The 24,278-nt window shown below is 41.9% G+C and overlaps 1 protein-coding gene across 1 annotated transcript in view; it reads left to right on the top strand.

Moving 5' to 3' along the window:
* Window positions 1–469: 469 nt before the first annotated feature.
* LOC124277775 overlaps window positions 470–24,278 on the top strand; it is a 97,554-nt gene continuing 73,745 nt past the window's right edge. The window contains exon 1 of the mRNA XM_046713508.1: window positions 470–883. Within this exon, the coding sequence (XP_046569464.1) occupies window positions 772–883 (112 nt within the window). The 5' untranslated portion in view covers window positions 470–771. The remainder of the gene's footprint in view (window positions 884–24,278) is intronic.

The raw sequence follows: 24,278 nt of genomic DNA, 5'->3' as shown, positions 1-24,278 counted from the left end.
ACAACATCCTCATTCCACAGATAACTGCAACATGTTGTTTTCGGTATTGAATTTCGCAGACGTATACCTCGTTATACAATGTATGCATATTAACGTAAATGCGTGCTTTATTGTAACTGGTTTTAAACTACCGATTGATCAATATGGCACTGACAATAATGAACGAATGAAAGGCAACAACTCCCTGAGAAAGCGGCCTGAGAAGATCGATGAACTGCTTTGACTGAGAACGGAATGCCTACTTAGCGTAAGGACGTGACACTATCGTATTGCACTGAAAAGTAAAATATCCCAGAAATCTGGAATATATATTTTCTTTGGTAAAGCCCTGTGAATATAGTTAGCCTACGGAATGCCTGCAGTGTTTGAATAACATGCCCCGCGCGTTGACATGCCTCGATTCCACAGACAGGGACAAAGCGGAACTGGAGCACGAACTTATGAATATTCATAAGCCGGTGATTCGTACAGTGTTATACCGAGGCTGACGAAGCGAGGGTCTGACAGCGGGGAATCCCTCGCCGTGGCTCGTCCCCGTGGTGTTAGCTCAGTAAATATTCCTGTGCGCTGGGAAGGCCGATCTTTACCTGTGAGTTCTTCACTTATCAATGTAGGACCAAACCTCTCGTAGGACGGGAGCCACTTTCTGAGTCAGTCACCAGTTATGACCCGAACACAGTCCGTATATCTACCCACTCAGACGGCGAAGCAGGTAGACAAGCCTGTCTTGTGAGCAGACGACACATTACATATATTGGATGGTACTTGGGAATGATGACAAACTCTGGGAAGACACACTGTGTTTTACGGACGCCGGTTAAACCGAGTTGGATACATACTATACTCTGGGGAGCTGTGGCCGCTATTGTTGGATTTAATTCAGGTGAGTGGGTCCGCTTTATCTTTTAGCCCATGACAAGCACGTACTAGATAAAGATGTCCGCGATATGTGTCTCACCCCAGGCGGGTATACCCATACACCACTGGACATACAACAGTTTGATTACAATACCCCGGGCCATGTAGCATAGCTAGACAGGTTATCAAAACGTTTGAATGGAATAGATATACATAAATGGCACATGTAGAATTGTCAAACGCAATACTCTCAGCTTTGAATCGAGTTGTATTTTACCTTTATATTTAATTTATCTTATGACAGGAATATATGTTGTTATTGGTATGGCATATATTTACCACGTACTGGGTACAATCTGATATCTGATTCATCCAACGAGCGATAAAGCACATACCTACAGTGATTTGCTAGCGCTAAGTGTTGCTGTACGCCAAACCACTGGTTGTGTATTTGACGTTTATAGTAAATGGCGCGACCTTTTGTTTGGAACACATGTGTTACAATAAAGTACATTTACAGCGACACGATACAGTTAGTGTAACGATCCTGCACCTGTATTAACTGTCAAGCCAGATGTGCTGGTATCATTCGGTGTCATTAAAAGTTTAATAATCACCTGTGTGTACTTTATCACTCTATATGTAGGAAATGCAGTATTACAGGTGAGCAATGGTGTATACATGGTGAGCAGACCTACACGCGTGACCCATTGGCCCCAGACCAGTTAACACTACTTATTGTCAAACGAATTGTTGATAGGCATTACTTAGAAGCTGACAGATGGCAAAGCTAAGGCAACATCTGGACTACAACGTCTTTATTAGTTTATGTATAGAAGCTTATAATGATGTCCAGCAAGTGTGACTGCTTGACAAGGACGACGAGATCTCCTTAGACGAGGCGTTAGCCCTAACCATCTGGTCATGAAGTGTTCAGCTGTTTTACACTGATAACACGGAACTAATCGTTTACTGGTGTATAACATATGAATGTATATTGTATGCCATACCCTATACTGTTGCTGTCACGTACTGGAGTCCAAATCCAATCAGCTGCATATGACACCCTACAGCTGACCTCGTGACGACAGCATCTGGATTGTCATACATGGGATATATAGAATTAACACATGGCAGTCTCGTCACATAAAAACAGTTATGAAACACAAAGACGCATTTAAATGTGCTATAATGTCCAATAGTCTACTCAAGGAAATACCATGTACAGATAAAGTATTTGTCAGAAATTGTGCTTAGTTTCATTTCAACACTGTGTGCTCTTTGTTCCTTATTTGGTTGCAATAATTACCGAATCGTGTGTCTATTTCGGTGTTAGGGATACACCTTCATGCGTGTAACGTTAAAGGGATGACATCACCGACAGACGGGAATGGACTGTAGATGTTATCAATGGAATTTGTGTGTGAATCATACGTGTTAATGTTACATCAGTGTTTCTACACAAACCACAGCACCCTTCCTCACTGCTAATAATAGTGTTGTTTCAGTGGTAGCGAACGTACGACGCACACATGCTGTTTACTATTGCCCGTTTATGTGGCTGCGGCCGACCGGTCTTCCTGACATAACGAATATAGGAGCCCGTATCGGCCCTACCCATGGTTTATCGGGAGATTTGGTATCCATGTTCGGAATACGCTATCTCGTCACGGTCAGGGATAGGGGTCAGATCTCCAGACAGGGCAAATTGTAAAACACATTTACAGTTGTCCATGTCCCAGCTGCTCTTTATTCTGGGAATTTATGTAAATACCAGTGATGGGTAATCCTGAGTGTGAAGTATTGCTTTCAGTATATGACATGGAATAAACTTTTACTGTTTTTCATAAAAATATTTCTTCTGTCGAACGAAGCCATAAACAGCTGCGTCAGCATTTTTACCATACCTTGCCTTTTGTTGGTGTTGTTTTGTACGGTATGTGAACTAGTTTCGGGTTCAGTGAACAGGGCACAGAAGTAAATATAAACATAGTTACACTAGCCTTCACACACACACACACACACACTCACACGTGTATAATCATACACGAAAACGTACACACGTTACATACTCACACACTCATACTCACACAGAGACACATACATGTATATACACTGTACTCGTAGTCGTACACATACAGAAGGAGGCACAAGAACACATGCACTCACAGACACACTCATACAAACACAAATAGGCTCATAGATCCTTTGAATTAGGCGTGTTCATGCGGGAAGAAACCCCTAAGTAGTCTATATGATAGCAATGTGCCACATACTTACAACTCAGGATGTGACACGATGACAGGTTTTGCTCGTGTTTTAGGTAAGAACGTTCTCTTAATCAGGGCTGATCGCAAGCGAGATATGTTCAGCAGCTCGTCTCGTCATCACCTTTTTATGAAACCCCACGTGCTGTTTGATATGAGTAAAGGCAGGTGCCCGGTGAACTGTACATTCACACAATCAGATAAACAGACATGGAAAAAGAGAACATGTCTTAAAAAATTTAATGTGAAGTAATCTCTTTCCTTTCAGTGTAATTGCACATTTGTTTTGTATGCCAATTGCACCATCAAAAGTACACACAACCTTTTAAGTTCCTCCTCGATCAAAACGTTGTACGAAACAGCTGTGTATCAGTAATAAGAAATATGAATTTACCGTAAAGGCTGCAGTTGGACCATTAACTCATACCTGCACCCTCGATGTGTCGAGTGTGAAGCTCATTTCCGCCGTGATATTGCTGGACTATTGCTAAAAGCGGTGTAAAACTTATCTCACTCACTCGATGTGTCGATCATACAGCAGTGATGTTATATTACGTGTTACGAACAGCTGACGTGTTGGTGGACAAGGTGTACATTTATGTGTACAGAAACACATTCGACAACATTCAGGATTAGTGATGACAATTCCACAGTATGCTCGCTCAAATCGCCGTCTCTTGGGTTACACTATCAACCCATTCGTTACTTTAGATATAACGACATACATGCCGCACAAAGATAAGGATGAAGTTTCAAGAAATTCCTCGGTATCGGACAATCACTTCGACACAGATGACTACTGGTCAAATCACTTATTGACACAACCGCGCTCAAATAAGCGAGTCACCGTTACTTTAGCACTACAACTCGTTGGGATATTTTAAACTGTTGAGGGGGTAAGAGTCGCTTTCGAAGGGCTTAAAGTCGTTGGAAATCTATATTGTCAAATGCACAAATATTCCTGGCCATTATGAGTGAGCTGCATGTAACGCTGCTTTTAAAAAAGTATTCCACTTATATGAGGCCCGTGAAGATCCGGGTTAGAACTGATCCTCAGCATACCATACTGGTAGTATGTCACCATCACGTTTTGTAAATGTAAACGCGGGGTCAAGAAACGTAATTATATCATTATATTGCGACATGTATTCTGATTATATTCTGTACAATGAACGATAAAGGCACGAGTGTACTTCTTAACATGTATATCTAGTTTACAAAATCGCTGAAAATTACTTCATTGCTATGATTTCATCTCTGACTTGTCGTACCTTAAAATCCTGAGTAAGATTTAAACCATATTCTACACTATTCCTTTACAGTCTGATCATATAATACCCGTGAAGGTCCGGGTTAGAATATTGATCTTTAGTAACCCAGGCTTGTCGTAAGAGGCGACTAACAGGATCGGGTGGTCAGGCTCGCTGACTTGGTTGACACATGTCATCGGTTCCCAATTGGGCAGATCGATGCTCATGCTGTTGATCACTGGATTGTCTGGTCCAGACTCGATTATCTACGGACCGCCGCCGTGTAGCTGGAATATTGCTGAATGCAACTAAAGTCACTCACTCACTGATGAGGGAGAAAGATCGACGTGATGCACTTTTCAGACCTTTACCATTTCTGTCAAACCCCAACACACGAGCATGGTAACCAATAAACACAGTCAGGCCGAACAGCGGCGAAAGGACCCCTTGGCCACTCCTGCCCCTGACCAGCTGACCTAACAGTTATCCAAAATGTCACAGGTAATTGTAATGCACTAGTATTGATCCTCCATCACTATGCAACACGGTTACTCTGGTTACACAGTAGTGCATCCATTAGTACCGCAGTCATATCATGCGTGTTCTGTGAGATGTTTATGTCGCCTAGAACATTTTGGTTTGGTAAAATCAGAGTTTGATATCACGTGTATTCATTTTGGGCAATATTACTAAAGAACCCTCTTTCTGACATTGTAACAAGTTAGAACGACCACTCATATGGAAAAACTTAGCGAGTCGAAGACGTATTCCAATCTGTATTAGTGTCGCTTGTTTATATTCTTACAGCCCTTCCCAGATGTCCAATGTACTAATTATTGACCAGACTGTTATTGACTAGACGAGAAAACAAGAACAAAACAAGATATCCAACAGTCATGGTACAGGACAAGATAGTGAATAAGGACACCAGTTATATTTGTGGAGTCGAACGCTAGTCGACGCACAAAGCAAACGCCTTGATAACTGTGCTACCTCGACTCACTTAAAATAGACACCATCCTATGATCGAACCAAGGTGTGGAGTATATTGTAACTATTTGAGAATAGATAGCCTGTCGCAATGACTTGAATATCCGTCTCAGTGATGTACATCCCATGTGTTGGGATGATCAGGATCTAAGTGTCACTGGCCACGTGGAGGAAGGGGAATGCGATAGGTCATTATTAGAAACTGATATTAGCCACGTCATACGATAGTACTGACTTGACTTTGGTATTACGCCGCTTTTTAGCAATATTCCAGCAACATCACGGCGGGGTACACCAGAAAAGGGCTTCACACATTGTACCCATGTGAGGATTCGAACCCGGGTCTTCGGCGTGACAACGCTTTAACCACTAGGCTACCCACCGCCCATCGTACGATAGTAACTGCGAATTGCGTGTATATAGTGCCACAATGAGTCATCGAGAAATCAGGATGTGACGGATCTTTCATGGAAAGTATTACCACAATTCGGTTGCCAGTTTCACTACCGATTCCCTGTGTATTTCGCATTTATATAAACCCGTATGGCGCCGGGGTTAAAGTGCTTGGTAGTTATGCGGGTACGGGTTCGATACCCCACACAGGTCACCCCGTGTCATCACTGATGTTCTATCATCAATTTATATACTAGTAAGTTTCTCATCTAGATTGCCTTTAACACCCATGGGTTTGTTTCCCGGATAACCGAGACTGGTTATACTCTGGCGTTGACGTCTTATTTGTACAACGTATAACTTCATTAATTGTTGTCCCCTGATACTGATTTAAAATTGCTTAATGCTTCTTAAAACCATTTTAACTCACTATAGTGAGTGAGTGAATATGGTTTTACGCCGCTTTTAGCAATATTCCAGCAATATCACGGCGGGGACACCAGAAATGGGCTTCACACTTAGTACCCATGTGGGGAATCGAACCCGGGTCTTCGGCGTGACGAGCGAACGCTTTAACCACTAGGCTACCCCACCGCCCCGTAACTCACTAAAACTATTGAACATGCATGCTCATTTAATATAGGCAGCCTCCGTGGTATAGTGGTTAGAGCGTCTGCTCGGACATTGGAAAGTCGCTGGTTCGATCCCTGGCCTCGTCAAAAGACGTTAAGATATGGTACTTGTTCCTGGCTCTCGGCATTAATGGGTAAAACAAGGACTGGTAAAACAGGGACACACGCATGCTCGTCGTCATAAGTACGACGTTTAACCCCATTTCACCTCACCTCCTTCAATATATTATATATTCTTTGAAAACGCACGTCCGTTGCCTTATCCAGGAGCGTGAATCTTGTTGATCATTCAGTATTACACGTAGCCATGCTCCATGTGTGTACTGAATGCTGAGCACAAGGGTTATAGTAATTCTATCCTTCGAAGAGGCATGTCTAGGTAAAGGGACAGTTCTGAGGACCCCGGTCTGGTATTTATCATTTGTTTAGAAATTATCCTTTAACCTATTAATTTTTACCTTAGAGACTTGTGCAAGTATATATTACACGGCACTGACCATCTTATTTTGACGTATTGGGGATAATGTTGAGAGGTGTCTCTATTTCTGAAGATCAGTCAGAGCGTCTACCCGGAGAGCACGGTTTTCATATCAAAAGAAGTTAAAAGATGGTGTTTGTTATTACCTTGCCCTCGGCATTAAGGGGTTAAACGAATGCCAATGGTGTCAGCGTTGAGTATCCATGTTAAATCATGGCCTGGTAGAACACGATAAAAAAGTACATTAACGTTAAATGCGACGTTAATTCTCACAAAGCCTCACCGTACCTGTGGAGACAGTATACTCAGTAATATTGGCAGTTACCTGAAGCTTACGTGTAAGTTTTAAAGGGCCATATTGTGTGTGTTTATGTATAAAGCAACGCTAGAGTATCACTATGTATGCACAATTTAACAACAGTGCAAGTGCACTGTCGTTGGTCTAGTGTTCCGATAGCTAAAGTGTAATTTAATTAGTTACGGTGTATGGACGATATCGTCAAGACCACCCATACCGTTATGCATAACGCAGTTTCCTGGAGGTTTGGGCTTGCTTTTGATATGCAGCAAAGTAGACACTTAACCTGGCGTAGTATTGTCAGTGGTTGACTGCATGTCGGCGCATTTCCTGTTGACTATCTTAAGTAGAACCTTTCGGTATCGAGGTCGTACATGATCGTCTTGATGTCTATATGACTGTCGTGGTAAATTGTCTTGATATCATAAGAATTTTGTTGTTTTGACTTCCAGATTCAGTAACAGGTACGAGTGATTTCTCCGACGTAAACTATATGTTTTATAACTTCTCTATTGTTTTGCACAATGGATTGCATACACATTTAGAATGAACAATGATTCACGACCAGAATCAACTGCAATAGCGTGACGTCATCATAATGGTTCAAACTTAATAGTCGTATTATATCCCTTACCCACACGAAATAAAAGCGACAAACCCCATTTCATCATCATAACAAACCTATACTAAAATCAGTCTTACGTCTCTGACTACATCATGTTTATTATACACCATCAGTTAGTGGTACCAGGTATTCGTTTAGGGGTCAGCGTATAGTCTCCTGCTGATCGACTGAGCACCAAATTGTAATGGTTTTATCAAGATCACCAAACTACTAGATGGTACCCTCCTGTCCCACCATTGCTAAAAGCGGCGTAAAACCAAACTCAGTCAGTCAGTCCTGTCCCACCTTTTTAAGCTTATGCACAAGATAGACAGGGTTGCTGGGGTGGTATGGTGGTGAAAGCTGTCAAGCTGAAGGCCCAGGTTTGATTTCCCACGTAGGCGTGATATGTAAGGCCCATTCTTGATGCCACCGTGTCTGATAATGAAATATTACCAAATCAAAATGATATATTCACTTACAAGGATCTTAAATATCTATGTTGCGAAGTCAAAGCAAACCATATATCTCTATCCTTATCTGTGGGTCGTATTTCATGGTATGTTGTTAAGCATACCTACTTCAAACGAGACCCGGGGAATCTTAATATCCTTCTAAAATAGGAATATCGCGAGACACACCTTTGTAAGTTCGGATCTGTTATATGAAACCCAAATCTAAACGAATCTTAGCATGATACCTCTCAGACACTCTACGCTACTCCTGTGTAACGAAGCAAGGTTAAGATGATAAATACCCTGCTTCCGTACCGATGTACTAAATAAGTAGTACGCTGCTTAATTTGAACTCCGCGGCTTTGCTAAAATTAACCAAAACAGTTTCCACGTTAACGAGGCAATGATTATATACTATATATTTACTCAGATGCGTAATTACTAATACGTGGAGATGACAAGACTTTATGAATGTTCAACTTCTTTATTTTAACAATGGCGACGTTTCGGTATAGATTCTTATACCGTTTTCAAGCATATGGGGAATGAAGGGGTACCTAGTATATATACAAGATAAGATAAAGAGATAACAATAACAAAGGTGGGGAAACAAAGCATCAAAGAAAGTTACATGATGAGCTACAATAGCATGATGATGAGCTAAGATAACATAAATGAGATGAGTGGGATTACCAAGACAATTAGTGACTGTAAGTTGATTAGGCAGAAGCCAGGGTGGTGGGGGATTAATTAGTGGGAAGCCAGGGTGGTGGGGGATTAATTAGTGGGAAGCCAGTGTGAGGAATGTCAGTTAGGCAGGCGATGAGAAGCCAGGGTGGGTTGAGTGGGTAATCATTTGTGGATTAGGTGGTTGTAAGCTGATGGGATGTAATAGCCCTGACCCCTGTTAATAGAGGGGTTAAAACGGTGTATTTGTAAAACCTCGGCCAATTTACGCTGAGTGTAATCATGTTTGTTGTTTGTAAGTGTTTTGACAGTGTCCCAGTTGATGTTGTGTTGAGGACATTTGGTGATGTGTTCGGAAATGGCTGATTTGGTGTCTGCTTTGTTTGTGGATGTCTTATGTTCTTTGATGCGTATGTTGAGTGGTCTGGATGTTTGTGGATGTCTTATGTTCTTTGATGCGTATGTTGAGTGGTCTGGATGTTTGTGGATGTCTTATGTTCTTTGATGCGTATGTTGAGTGGTCTGGATGTTTGTGGATGTCTTCTGTTCTTTGATGCGTATGTTGAGTGGTCTGGATGTTTGTAGATGTCTTATGTTCTTTGATGCGTATGTTGAGTCGTCTGGATGTTTCACCAATGTAGTTGCTGCCACAGTCGCAGCTGATGTTGTAGACCACACCTTTACTAATACGTGGAATGATATCTTAAGCACGTATTTGATAATGCCAAAATATTTTTGTGCAGGAACCTCTGACTTAGAGTTGATAAGGGTCTTCGTAGTACAGTTTTCGTTTACCCAAATCGCCTAACATTTGATGCTATCCCACTGTAAGACTCGAATAGCAAGTAAACTTGGGGAATAAGCCCAGCTGTCTTAATCTTATGTACATCAAGGACACTGGTGTCAGAATAGAATCAGAGAACTATAGCTTCAGGTCTCTGTATCTTGTCAACGCCAGTGAGTTATTGCTCTCGGGGGGTCAGCAGAGGATCATTGCACGCTGACCATTACGGTGGCATCAACAGTCATGTCGCCATCACAGCTGATTTACTTCCATGTGTAGAAAAAGCAACATCTCAATGGTCGTGTATTGACAACGCTTGGGCATGTTTATCTTCTCCATGAAGGATTTTGAAGAAAAATCTTCTTTGGGGGTAGCTGAATGCGACGTAAGAGAGGAAAAGCTCAGTCAGGAGTGGCTCTGAAATGCCCATTTCAGTCCATAATATCTTTAACATTCCGTGCTTGACAGACTGGCATTCCATGAACGCGAAGACAGGAATGCAGAAAGTAGACACGGAACGTCATAGGTGGTCACGGCATGTGAGGTTGTGCATGTGTAGTTTCATCTTTCTTATGGAGCGTTTTCACAGACCTCCCCTCACACACACACCTTGATGTATGGTGATAAACCTTTAAGTTCATGATTATTCCAACAATATTATTGTTTCTAACGAATCAGATATGTGATTACACACAGGTGTTATGAAATTCAACCTGACATACGTTACTGATTCATAGCAATATCTATTTATACATCTAATACAACATTCATTTGCTTTTTTAAGTCAGTTCTAAATCCAGAACTACATTTATAAACCAGTGCTCGTTAACATGGCGCGTGAGTAATTTATACAATTAAACGACATGCGGCGTGTTTTGGAATAATTGATAACATCTGTGTTTAATCTTGTGTGTAAACTTCTTATCACGTTTTTACTTTCTGTAAAGTATCAACACATCCATGCACTGTGGTTCTCGCAGCTTGATACGTTATATTAAGGATCCGTAACAGGTGCCCGTTATAAACCACTGTGTCGCAGTGTACGAAAAAAGATAAATAAGAATAACAATAAAAGTGTGTTATTTGACTTTGAGACAGATAGGCGAAAGAACCTGTTGTACATATTTCCTCGCCCGTGTAGGTTCACATTATCAGCGGTTTCTCCTTGGTACAGGTACACCCAGGTGTGATCAAAAGTGTCACGCCAACACATATCGCGGATAAAACGATATGTATCATAATTTTCATCATGAAGTAGTACACAGTAACATTGATGTTTCACCTCTTGTCGTCGTACAAAGATAAAATGGCCTCGTATTAATTTCGTAACCAATAACACCGAATATCGACATATAGTTGGCACATAAAGTTCAACGAAGTTGGACCTTTCATAATAGACGTTATTTGCTTCCCCAAGGACCTTTCTTGAAGAGAAATGTCTACTCCCCTTGTCAGGAGCCCGTGAGCAGAACTAAGGCTGTTTTCTGACAAACTTGGAAAAAAGCTGCTAATTATAATAAATAGTTGTCAATATGTTTTCATATCGCGATAGGCACAATCGAGCGTCATGGAGTCGGATGCCGCCATAGAGCGATGAATCGTTCCATCCCTAGTACACGCACCTGCTCTCCCTCACCCACCCATTCACCAGTGTCTTTCGTTACTTCTCAACGTACCACAAACGCACTGAAACAATATCTTGTTACAGCTATGAACTGCATTATGAATTAGGGCGATATATGATCTGTAACTGAATCCTTTTTCTGTACGATATCCGTCTAATCCCACAGATATGGCTAGCGACAGTTAGAATCCAGCTAATATTTTTTATCCGACCATATATCACGTCCTTGCTCGTTCTGTCATCCCCAGAAATGTCGAGTGACGCTGATGTCCTGTCACAGCGGGCATGTTATTTTATGGGTTAATTGCACCTATCATAAATGTTGTTTGAGGACCTGCCCAAGTGAGGATTTATTACGTGTTTTATACAGTCGTTATGAGTGTATCTCTCATAGGCATTATCAACATCCTGTCATCGTTAGACAGCAGCAGACCTGGGATGGTGATAGTTCGAAACTGTTCGGTTTTCCTGGGAATAATTGACTGTAAACGCCTACTTGTCCTGGGAATAATTAACTGCAAACGCCTACTTGTCTGGGGGTAAACCAACTGTAAAAGCCTACTTTTCCAGGGAATAATTGACTGTAAACGCCTACTTGTCCTGGGAATAATTAACTCTAAACTCCTACTTGTCCTGGGAATAATTAACTGCAAACGCCTACTTGTCTTGGGGTAAACCAACTGTAAATGCCTACTTTTCCAGGGAATAATTGACTGTAAACGCCTACTGTAAACGCCTACCTGTCCTGGGGATAATTAACTCTAAACGCCTACCTGTCTTGGGGTAAACCAACTGTAAAAACCTACTTTTCCAGGGAATAATTAACAATAAACGCCTACCTGTCCTGGGGATTATTACCTGCAAACGCATGATCAGATACATAATCCATTTCTGAATAATATTTTTCGAGATCCTCTGTATTTAAAAGTTAAGACTTGAGTTCATGTCTTCTTTCGCTAAGACCCTCGGAAACTCCGGGATCCTTTTGGACAGGTACGTCCTGCTGAAGATGTTTTCAACTATATACCTTAAACATATTGTTCTTTATTCATGCTTTATCAACTGGCTTTGTCATGACAAATATTTAGATTCAAAGGTAAAGTTCATATGAATCATTTGGTGACGATGGATGTCAGTTCGAGGACAGACAAACTAAAACAATTACTCAGTTTCGATCTGTTTGACTCAAGTCGATTTAATATTACAAGCTACTGGTTTCCTGTTGTCTTTAATCACTGGCACTGGTTATGAGGACATATTTTGATTACCTAAGCATTGGAATGTACGGTTATGAAAAGTGGCTAATTGGTCGAAGTTACATCCCAACACTTCTCAGTCAGTATTCAATGAGAGTGGGTTCGAATCCCGAACGCTGATATTGGTTCTTATTGACCATATTTGAGCGTACTATACATTTTACCAAACTGGTAAATATTAATAGCATAGATCTCGCTGCACATTCTTCAATGTAGAACAACCGCTGAAGATCCGGGTTAGAATGGATCTTCAGTAAACAGAAGCGACAAGACCCTTTCCTTATCTCTGCTAAAAGCTTGTCGTAAGTGGCGACTAACGGGATCTAGTGGTCAGGCTTGCTGACTTGGTCGACTCATGTCATCATATCCCAATGGTGTAGATCGATCCTTTTGATGTTGATCACTGGATTGTCTGGTCCAGACTCGATTATTTACAGACCGCCGCCATATAGCTGGAATATTGCTGAGTGCGGCGTAAAACTAAACTCACTCACTCAATATGGAACAGACTGGCAATCCATTACAAGAGTCGTTAAACGTCCTTTTATGTGAAATTGGTCTAAACGTAGGACATTCCATACCAACGCAAAACATCACACTAGGATTTCAAATCATGCCATTGACACAACACATTATTATGCCGTAAACAAAACCTCCCCCTACACATACAGATCTGTAAACTTTGTCTTGAAAAGGGACCCATACTGATGAAGTTAATCCTTATCCATTTGCTTCTGTGGATAATATCATAAACATTTATATCGTTCATAAATAGTTTGCACCCTTCCTTTCGCCTCCGATAATACCTTTTTATCACAGATCTGCGTTAACGATTTGGTTTCGTCTTCGCACATATTGTCTCTATATCCAGCATTATCATAAACACATAACATGTAGTATGTCACCATCACGTTTTGTAAATGTAAACGCGGGGTCAAGAAACGTAATTATATCATTATATTGCGACATGTATTCGGATTATATTCTGTACAATGAACGATAAAGGCACGAGTGTACTTCAAAATGTAACATGTATACCTAGTTTACAAAATCGATGAAAATTACTTCATTGCTATTATGATTTCATCTCTGACTTGTCGAACCTTAAAATCCTGAGTCAGATTTTAACCATATTCTACACTATTCCTTTACAGTCTGATCATATAATACCCGTGAAGGTACGGGTTAGAATATTGATCTTCAGTAACCCAGGCTTGTTTTAAGAGGCGACTAACAGGATCGGGTGGTCAGGCTCGCTGATTTGGTTGACACATCAGTTCCCAATTGGGCAGATCGATGCTCATGCTGTTGATCACTGGATTGTCTGGTCCAGACTCGATTATTTACAGACCGCCGCCATATAGCTGGAATGTTGCTGAGTGCGGCGTAAAACTAAACTCACTCACTCAGCCACTGATCATATCAACATAAATTCAGATTATTCAATGTTACGCCGAGCTGCGTATCATGTATTTCGGTATTCTCTATTATTGGTAAGAAGTACATACATGTGCTTTATCAACGTCACGAAGAAAATTCTAATCAATTCTTGCCGAAGTGTTTCCATCGTATAAAATACTTCATTTTATCTTTCCTGTAACACGAGACTTTTGCATTTTGATTATCCTTGTCAGTGGTTCGCACTGCTCTCGTTTGTTATCCTCAATCTCGGAATGGAATTAATGCAAATGTCCCTTGTTCAGCTGATCTATTTATTTGTCGTAAATCTAGACGTGGATATCGCGCCATCACAGTCATGCAAATCTTCATATCAGTACGCGTCAATGACAGATCAAATCAGTTCCGCCTCTGAAACCTTCTAGTACTCCTAATTACAATGAACTGGTTTAAAGACCCGTTCAAAAGAATTCTTGACATTTCCCTTTGATGCCTTGAATGCCTTTAGAAATGCATTTAATGTGGCTCTGTGTTAATGATTGGGGGTGTTTAAGTAATCGCCCCGAGGATATGCTTTAGTACATACGATTCCCAAGTCACTTATGGTAGGTCTCTCGAATACCATCTGCCCGTTTCCTTTGCCAGAGATGAGGAGCATATTGATTTGATGTTGGCAGCGAGTTAGTGAGGCACTTTGGGACATCGTAGAGTACTATACTGCTGGTGCTTGGTTGATAAATGTTCCACCGATAGCCCTTTGATTAGCAGTAGCGGTCAGTGATTCATGATAGTGGGAAGGCTTCACATGGGCTCTCACAATGAATGGCTGCGTCTGACAGCCAGTTGTTGTCTTGTATATGAAGTCACTGAATTTTCTCGAGTTTCATTGTGCAAATGGAATTAGTACCTGGGGGTATTGTTTGTGAATGTCGGCGTAAACCGACATTTGCTCTCCTTCAACACATTAAAGAAGTAAATGGCATGTGTAGAAAGCTATATTTGCGACTAGTTTTCCACTGTTGCATAGACTGTCGGCATTAAACACCATTCACTCCCCAAGAACGCTACAGATACTCGACATCCTCAAAGTGTTCTCTATGACTGCTGTTCTCTGCTAGTATATAGTTGACTGGTGGCATTGAACACAATTCACTCCCAAAGAACGCTACAGATACACGACATCCTCAAAGTGTTCTCTATGACTGCAGTTCTCTGCTAGTATATAGCTGACTGGCGGCATTGGACACCATTTACACCCCAAGAACGCTACAGATACACGACATCCCCAAAGTGTTCTCTATGACTGCAGTTCTCTGCTAGTATATAGCTGACTGGCGGCATTGAACACCATTCACTCCCCAAGAACGCTACAGATACACGACATCCTCAAAGTGTTCTCTATGACTGCAGTTCTCTGCTAGTATATAGCTGACTGGCGGCATTAAACACCATTCACTCCCCAAGAACGCTACAGATACTCGACATCCTCAAAGTGTTCTCTATGACTGCAGTTCTCTGCTAGTATATAGCTGACTGGCGGCATTGGACACCATTTACTCCCCAAGAACGCTACAGATACACGACATCCTCAAAGTGTTCTCTATGACTGCAGTTCTCTGCTAGTATATAGCTGACTGGTGGCATTGAACACCATTCACTCCCCAAGAACGCTACAGATACACGACATCCTCAAAGTGTTCTCTATGACTGCAGTTCTCTGCTAGTATATAGCTGACTGGCGGCATTAAACGCCATTCACTCCCCAAGAACGCTACAGATACACGACATCCTCAAAGTGTTCTCTATGACTGCAGTTCTCTGCTAGTATATAACTGACTGGCGGCATTGGACACCATTTACACCCCAAGAACGCTACAGATACACGACATCCCCAAAGTGTTCTCTATGACTGCAGTTCTCTGCTAGTCTATAGCTGACTGGCGGCACTGAACACCATTCACTCCCCAAGAACACTACAGATACACGACATCCTCAAAGTGTTCTCTATGACTGCAGTTCTCTGCTAGTATATAGCTGACTGGCGGCATTAAACACCATTCACTCCCCAAGAACGCTACAGATACACGACATCCTCAAAGTGTTCTCTATGACTGCAGTTCTCTGCTAGTATATAGCTGACTGGCGGCATTAAACACCATTCACTCCCCAAGAATGCTACAGATACACGACATCCTCAAAGTGTTCTCTGTGACTATAGTATACTCCGCTAATATATAGCTGACGGGTGGCATTCATATAGCCTCCTCATTCACAACGCTCAATCCTCTGGAAGACGCCAGGGACGTACAATGTACTTGACATCTCTTTGAAACGTGAAAACGCATCACAAAAACCTTACTCGGTCTGGGAATTTGATTTCATATAATGAGCACATGTGTGCAAAAACAGCTGGTCCCTACGGCGAAGATATGTAAATGCAGATTGCCTTTAGGTAAACATTCTGTGTCGCTATATGGGCATTGTAGATTGTGTACACCCAGGTGGACCTGATGTTCTAGGGTAGATTGTTTTTTTTAAAGGATGTTTATAGTATCTTTCTTGTCTGTATACGAGAAACCAGCTTCTTCCATTTATCATATGCAGAAACTTAAAGGCCTCTTTTTATAAGCATTTTATAGAAAGACACACACATACATTCATGTGATTTAGTGCACGCATTGTTTGGGGATAGATGTGTATTTTATTAATGCAATGTGTTTGATTTACCACTGTGGTAAAATTGAGGTAAACAAGTTGACTTCAGACAGAACAGCCTGGTAATAGTTCATGTAATGCCTCAATAATTCGACCTACACGCGTTGAATTCTTTCTGTTAAAATACTTACCACTCACGCTGGTTTGCATGTGTAATGTGCATTTCCCTTGTAAAATACCCTTTCTAAATCGTCACGCTGAAAGCCCGAGATCACAGTATGTGAATCCCATTACAGGTGTCCCCCGTGGAGATCCCGGTAGAGCACTGTTAGGCAGACTTACTGGTAACACCGATTGTACAATATGCTGGTGGCTTACTGAGAAAAAACTCACTCACCCACTAACTCACCATCGTACCCACCTACTCGGCCCCCCTCGCACTCACTCGCCATCGTACCCACCTACTCGGCCCACCTCGCAATAACTCACCATCGTACCCACCTACTCGGCCCCCCTCGCACTATCTCACTATCGTGAGTCGGCCCCCCTCGCACTAACTCATCATCGTACCCACATACTCCCCGCCCCTCGCACTAACTCACCATCGTACCCACCTACTCGGCTACCTTGCACTAACTCACCATCGTACCCACTTACTGGGGTCCCCTGGCACTAACTCACCATCGTACCCACGTACTCGGCCCCTCTCGCACTAACTCACCATCGTACCCACCTACTCGGCCCCCCACGCACTCACTTGCCATCGTACCAACCTATTCGGCCAACCTCGCACTAACTCACCATCGTACCACGTACTCGGCCCCCCTCGCACTAACTCACCATCGTACCCACTTACTCGACCCCCCTCGCACTAACTCACCATTGTACCCACGTACTCGGCCCCCCTTCGCATTCACTCACGCACTCTGCCGTGTATAAACCATTAGCCGCGTAAATTAAGAATCTACCTGTGCGTGTGTTTCGTCTTGCGCTGCTTGTTGGGCTGTTACAGCTATATCACTGCTAGGGGCTCTTAGATTACAGTTCAGTTTCTTTACGTATCTGAATGGGAATTTCTGCTCGGATTGGCAAAGTTGAAACAAATGAATTTGCCTAAGACGTTTCCCTTGGTCCACCAGTGGAGCAGGATACGCTGACTTTGTCACGGACACCTGGTGTCATCACTACATATGTTTCATAGTGATTCATAATCATATGCTCAGGATATAGTAAGGGGAGATACAATCGCCTTTTGACAGATATTTAGTATCCGGAAGTACCAGCTTCATACATGAACAATCCAAGGCTATATTTTACAGTTCCGATGTTACCAAACAAACATTGTGCGATGCTAACATAACATATTGAGGGCGCTTCGCACATATCATTATACATAAACGATTGTTTTCCGCTCAAACAAACATATCAGGCTTGACGTGATTGACAGAGTCCTGTGTCAATGTTACTTATGACTAAATTGCTTGAAGGTCCATTTTAAAGCATCCTAATCCATCAGACTCTTTCCTCAAATGAACATACTCCAGCATCATGAGCAGTATATAACTAAGACATCAGACAACAACAGGCTGCCGATAAAAATATCTGACCATCGGAGCATGCCGAGACCTGCCTTCAAGTACATGTAGTTGGGTGTTTAATTATCTGTAACAGGTATGGAGTCTACCTGTAGATCCGATCGCTGAGTTTCCTATGCCAACACGGTATGACTTCGCCAGACCTCCTCGGTTCAGGCTGTGGGGCCATAAAGTTGCTTCTCTAATCTGCTACTCTCCTGTGGTAAATGTCTGTTTACACTATTCAGAAGGCTTAACAATAAATCCATTCAACGTTTACGAAGAGATACGAGAATGAGGTTCGTAAACAGGTTACAGTGGTGTCTTTATCCTTATGACATAGCGTGGCGTTTAAGAATGTCCAACATCTTTGATTGTGTTGATAGAAATTTTGTAATTTTCACTTTCCACGTGAAACGTGTTGAATGAAATTGATACCATGTTTTCATCTCTACTTCTACCTGTTAATTACACTAGGTCAGGTAAATTAGGACAAAACTGAGTCACTAAATGACTTCTTCACATAATTCAAAAATAACATGTTCTTAATTACAAGATCTGTAAATGCGATTTTGTGTTACTGGAGTTTGTGTTCCTCCACCTGATTGGTCTGCTTGCAGGCCACCGTCATAGCAGGATAACTGCAACAGGTAGCAACCCTTTTTAATATACAAACTGTGTCAGTGAGGGCTGCTGCAGGTGGACATGATTACCCTTTTCGCGAACACCTGGTGTCACCACTGATTTTCAATGATCTGTTCACAAAATGTTTGCCACACTTTTTTGCCCATTCCACCCAATGGAACTGGTTTCGGCAGATAATCGAGACATTACAACCAATGGCTTGACGTTGCATGTCCACAAATGTAGCTAATGACTGGTTGATTTAAAATGAAGCGCAGTAAATTAATGTGGTAGTATAGTGATATATAACACGGACAATAAAGGGGCGGTGAGGCTCGAGAATAACTGCAGAAGAGGGTTCAAGGGCGGTGCTCCAGATTATCGTCCCGAAAGTCGAAAAGCGAAGTTTGAAAACTTTCAGACCTTGACACTGACGCAAGGTCTAGTTGTTTTTCTTAACTTGGGCAATACGTGGGTTAGTTTGAAGGAAGACAAACATTCATACTGCGTGACATTAGCTAACGCACTTACAGCTGTTTAATGTTACATGTGGTTCTCCCCTGCAAGTGGAGAGCGGGACATGCTCTCTAGACAAGAATTTAACTCGGCACTAGGGGGTGCATTTTCAACCAGTTTTATTTAAGCTACAAGCTGAGCAGCTGTTGAAATGTGTGGGTGTTCTGAGTGCAATTTGACTTTGGGATTAACATATTCAAATGGTAATCGCAGCGAGATAAAACGGTTTTAAGTGTTATACTGCTGGTTAATGGTCGTCACTTAAAAGGTGCTTGGATCATTGTGCACTGGAGTTAAACTTCTAAGATTCCCTATTGAGTCAATTATTATTACATACGGTAGCGAATGTGTTTTCCTAGACTAACGCTTAGTCTCCGCAGAGACCATATAATAGATGGTCTCTAGTCTCTGAATATATATAATTTTGATAGTAACAAATTATCCCATCTAAACTGAAAAGGAGCCCCAGTGAGATGGGGAGATTCAGAACCTGAACCTGAGGAGATCTAGACTTGCTTCATTTAGGGCTTGAGCATTGTAGAGAGGGCTGGGCAGTAGGGGAGATAACGCGGCTCAGGGACTGGGAGACAGACTGGTGTTTTTCGTATATTCAGTACTTGGATCAGTAATGAGTGAATGAAAAAGTGAATGAATAAGACTAAAATTATGTACGTGTTCACGTTTATTTCCAGTTATGTTTATTCTTTAAGGAGAAACTAAGAGATTCTAGGATGGACAGCCAGATGACTTGACAAACACTTCTAACAGAGAGATGTGGTGGGAAAGACCAGCGTAGAAGGGGGACGGGGGCAGACATAGATGGACACTGACGCGGAGACGTGGTAGGGTAGACCAGGAGAACACGTAGGCTCGTGTCTAGTTGCTGAAATGCATTTGTGTGAACAGCAATTTAACAGAACCTTAACTTGTGGTTGAGAATCTCAACGCCAGTTAAGTAAAAGCTTGCATTTCAGTCAACAAAGAAATCTATGGTGGCTGATTAGGGCCATCGCTTTCTCGCCTTAAAATTCGGAGGCGAGAAAGCGATATCACGAGACGAGAAAGCGATAGCACGAGACGAGAAAGCGATAGCACGAGACGAGAAAGCGATAACGCGAGACGAGAAAGCGATAGCACGAGACGAGAAAGCGATAACGCGAGACGAGAAAGCGATAACACGAGACGAGAAAGCGATAGCACGAGACGAGAAAGCGATAGCGCGAGACGAGAAAGCGATAACGCGAGACGAGAAAGCGATAGCACGAGACGAGAAAGCGATAACGCGAGACGAGAAAGCGATAGCACGAGACGAGAAAGCGATAGCACGAGACGAGAAAGCGATATCATTGCTCGAGAAAGTGATAGAGCGAGAAAGCGATAGAGCCCTGATCAGCCACCATACTAATCAGCCACCATAGAAATCAGGCCAAGGACGAGAGTTTTCAATGCTATCAGGGCCGAAGGTGAAACAACCTGGGGATTTATTAGATAGGATTAGCTGGAGGACACAGATCTCCAACCACCACAGCATGTTGACTGTAGTGTAGCTGAAAGTAGGTCGATTGTGGACGAGAAGATGTGATAGTTACTTAGTTTGTACTAGCTGTAAGAAGACTTGGAGTGATGTGAACAGTTTACTGCACCTGGGAGTGCACTTACTCCACATGCACACATTGTATAGACTCATTGTCGGTCTGATACTCCTAAAGAATACAAAGGGTCGTATTTTGTACCTAATGCCCGCCTAGGTTAACTGGCTCGTGTCACAACGAGAACTATAAGAAATACAGGTTACAGCCCATGTTTAACCTCGTTCTCAGACCCGCGTGCCACTGCAGAGGGAAGGCAGGTGCCATTTCGCGTTGTGGGCGTGAACATGCTTCATGCATTTGAACCTTTGAGGAAATTGTTTTAAAATGTCTGCGTTTTGGGAATGGAAAGGTTGATTTGGCTAATGCTTTCCTGTGTTTTATTGTTATCGAATGTATTTTGTAACCTGTAAACTATGCTTTTTATTTAACTTTGAATAACCTTATTGAATATTGTGTACAAAAGTACCATAGCATTTATTACACATTTATCTCATTGTTATGGGTAAGGAGAGGATTCTCATGACTGTCCCTTGCTTCTAGTAGCCCTGATGCCCTATGGCTTTGTCTGTGTAACACGATAGCACCATAGCTGTCTTCAATCCACTTTATCTTCTTTCTCTTCAGCATACTCATGATTGGTTTCATAATACTGGTTACCTGTGTGCTCCTGATATAGTCACAATTGTACAATCGACTCTGCATTTAGCAGAGATTTCTTATGAATATGGAAAGGTTTGGTCGCTTCTATTTACGTATAACATTCTTCAAAATCGCCAAGGATAGATGTAACTTCTTTCGTGAAAATATTGAAAAATTTGTTCATTTTAAAAACTAAAACAGTGGAACTGTCCTGAGATCAAAGCAAGGATTGCCTAAGAGGAACGTGGTTCACTGGTTCGCGACCCTGTGTAACAACATATTGAAGTGTACCGACATTATGTTAACACGAAGCATGAGTCGTGTTTGTATGTTGGCTGACCATGTCAGTGTGTTGCAACGCCGCCGCCGACATCATGACTTCCCGTCGTCCCGTAATACGTCCTCACTACGTGTTTGTGCCACTCTAGGAAAACGTTTATTTTGTAGGAAGATTTCGACACGCAACATGTAGGAGTTCCACAGTGTCCACAAAGGAGGAGAGGTCAAACATTGACTTGGGCTTCTCTCAGCGAGGCGCCATGTTACTTTATTGGAATTGCAAATACCATACACAGGTGGGCCGCCTCATAGTTTGGTGAGAAAACGACCCCATTAAAGAATGAACAGTGGGATGTGGACATCATGTTGTGCATAATTCCAGCATTCTTGTTTCCATTGTTCTAATTGATGAGGGCGGCATGGCTTGTCGTGTCGTCTTAGGTGCTGTAATTCATTGTTCAGAGTTGTGTTCCTTAGGCGTTACAGAACCCAAGGGTTCGAATCCTGTTCGCCCTGATGATTTTTCTAGGTTTGTTCGTTCGATATCCGGGCTCTCTGTTTCACCGAAGTGGCGAACATCCACGACCGGCACCACCACTGTTTACAAGTCGTAGTATATAAATACTGGTAATAAATACTGTTCAAAGTGATTTCGAACCCTAGCTCACACTTTCCATTATCGATATTTGTAATTTGAACGAACAGAGATGTCCATTACAGAATATCCAAGGTGGAGGATATACAGGGCTGGATATTTGATAAGATTCCTTCATGTGAATATGCACTATACTTAGGTCTTCACTACTGGCTCCATTGGATGTTTCCTATGTCCCGAATCTTATTTTGGGTTTTGCCATTGTGCATTAAACTGACACCATCGATTCGATAGGTTATGGAAATATACAGAGAATCTCACCCAAGTGTCTTCTGATATCAAATATATCAACACGAGTTGATAAAGTTACAAATATCCGAGGTTTGCGAGGATATTTTTACTTTTTCTCAACGAGTGTTGATATATTTGATATCAGAAGACACGAGGGTGAGATTCTATTTATCATCCAAAATCACTCTTCATTAATTTTCAATGAAAAATGTACATCTCTGAACATGGTACTGCCATTAGACTTGCAGTGCAGCGATGTCATAGCATTGTGACGTCATTAAGTACATGACGTCATAGCATTGTCAGGGCATTGTACAAAATCTACTGTCAAAACGATATCTCCTAGGAGATATCGTTTGATCTCACACAAGCGATATCTCCTGTGGAACACAGTTTTGGATGATAATGCTTTGCATCATCTCATGCCTTTGGCAATATGTATTGGTAACACTAGTCTGTCTGCTTGGTTTGGTTTATTGTTTGTGTTCAGCACAGCACTCAGTCGCTTCCTAGACTCCGCTTACGAGTTCGTTGTGACCTGCTGTCATCACTATTTGATAGTCATACATAAACAGACATGCTTGAGAGATGGTCGGAATCGTACAATCGACGTTTAACAGATATGTCTTTGCGGAAAACCAGTTCTAACCTGGATCTTCAAGGTTGATACATGTAATGGATTGTGTCATCGTTGAAACAATCCGATGATTTTCAGTCCCTCTGTGTGTGTGTGTGTGTGTGTGTGTGTGTGTGTGTGTGTGTGTGTGTGTGTGTGTTCTATTGCTGCATGTTGTCTCTATATGGTTAAGAGGGCTGTCACCCAAACACTATATTCACACACGGATTCTTAATTTAGTTTAAGTATAAACATACGGCTTAAGCACGATGAGAGAATGACGTTTATATGAAAAAGGATTATCACCTCGTATGTTTCCGTATCACAATGTGTACCCATGTGGGATTCGAACCCGGGTCTTCGGCGTGACGAGCCAACGCGTGCCATTCTATTGCTGCATGTTGGCTCCATATGGTTAAGAGGGTTGTCACCCAAATACGGATTCTGCTAATTTAGTAAATAAAATGATATTTTCGGTACATACGGCTTAAGCAACGATTCAGAGAATGACGTTATATAAAAAGGGATTATCACCTCATATGTTTCCGTATCACAATACCATATGAGGAATGTGAACTGTGTATACTGCTCCTCAACGTAAATAAAATGATATTTACGGTACAGCAACACTCAGCTTACTGCCTCTTATATCTTGTTGTAGCAAGTATTTGTAATATTGTAAATACGGATCTATCATAAAAAACGATCCTGTTTCAATGATGGTTGCATGCAGTACTTGCTAAACCTGTTTCATGGGATGATGGGCTTCAAAGAATGCGTAGTCTACTTATACGCAACAAGACATTACTATGATTACACTTATATCCGGAATCCCAAACACTGACCACAAGCATGCCCGACACGCGCCACCAATTCATAAGGACACAACGTGAAGGGTTCCGCCCCCTCATACGACCACTACT

This window comes from Haliotis rubra, unplaced genomic scaffold (assembly GCF_003918875.1).
Source record: "Haliotis rubra isolate DU_JTF1 unplaced genomic scaffold, ASM391887v1 Scf227, whole genome shotgun sequence".
NCBI classification, from domain to species: Eukaryota; Metazoa; Mollusca; class Gastropoda; order Lepetellida; family Haliotidae; genus Haliotis; species Haliotis rubra.
The sequence above is the reverse complement of the archived record's forward strand: the minus strand, read 5'-3'. Positions and strand labels throughout refer to the sequence as shown.